The 957-nt window shown below is 25.9% G+C and overlaps 1 protein-coding gene across 1 annotated transcript; it reads right to left on the reverse strand.

Moving 5' to 3' along the window:
- Positions 1 to 3: 3 nt before the first annotated feature.
- Positions 4 to 830, reverse strand: LOC108722090 (geranylgeranyl pyrophosphate synthase-like; the record flags this gene model as incomplete). The annotated part of the gene is made up of 4 exons (XM_018447049.1): positions 715 to 830; positions 491 to 630; positions 327 to 429; positions 4 to 152 (listed from the first exon to the last, which is right to left on the reverse strand). Coding segments are annotated over exons 1-4 (486 nt in total), but the record flags the coding sequence as incomplete, so codon positions are not given.
- Between the last annotated feature and the right edge of the window lie 127 nt (positions 831 to 957).

Here is a 957-nt window from a genome sequence, read left to right on the forward strand (position 1 = left end):
CGGATTACCACCTAAACGATCAATTTCGGTTCTCATCTTTTTATCCAATTCATCAAGAACATCTTTCGTGTACTTAAATGAGCCGTAACTCTCTAATATTTTAACGCAGTAACGTTTTACTTCAATATTTTTCGATCGTTGTTTCAAAATATCTTGAATTATTATTAAGGATATACAAATGCTATATAAAAATTGTTATTAGAAAAATTTTGAAAATAAAGATGTATTTACCATTTAATTTTCTTGTTGTCTACTTAATACGAAATAATATATGTTACTTAGTATCTATTTATTTTATATTAAATATAATGTTTGATAAAGGATACTTATTAATTTTTTATCGTCAGGATTGTTTTTAAGCGCATGAATAATTAGGAAACTCATTTTTCCTTCGGTCAGATCATCGCAATAACTGTTTTCATTAGTATCCTGTAATAACAATAAATTTTGTTAAATTTGGTTCAAGTAATTTAATTAAATTATTGATTACCTCATCGTGCCGTAAATTGCAATAATCATCATGTATCTGGCGATACAATCCTAGAGTACTTGCTAGCGACAAAACGTCTTCTTCATAAGTAGAAAATAGTTTCATTAATTTTACCACCAATTCGATTAGCCAACCACTCTCTATAAAATTAATTAACATTCAAATTATACATAAATATGTAATACGCTTTACATACAGAAGCTTACAAAAGTATGAATATTTACTTCTTAATGCTAGACTATGATAATCTTTTTCAGTTGGGCAGATGAAATTTTCCTTCCAATATAAATCCATTCCTTGACCTTTGTAATATTCCATGAATTGTTCAATCACAATTTTAACTGCCTGTTAAGATGTATAATATAATTTAAAATAATCAAAATTAAAGGAAAGCATTATCAATCCGTACTGTAAAAAATGCAGTTTTATAATGAGAATTATATTTTAATAGTTTATTTTATGTTTTA

Source organism: Mycetomoellerius zeteki, unplaced genomic scaffold (genome assembly GCF_001594055.1).
Source record: "Mycetomoellerius zeteki isolate Tzet28-1 unplaced genomic scaffold, Tzet1.0 C4352914, whole genome shotgun sequence".
Classification (NCBI taxonomy): domain Eukaryota; kingdom Metazoa; phylum Arthropoda; class Insecta; order Hymenoptera; family Formicidae; genus Mycetomoellerius; species Mycetomoellerius zeteki.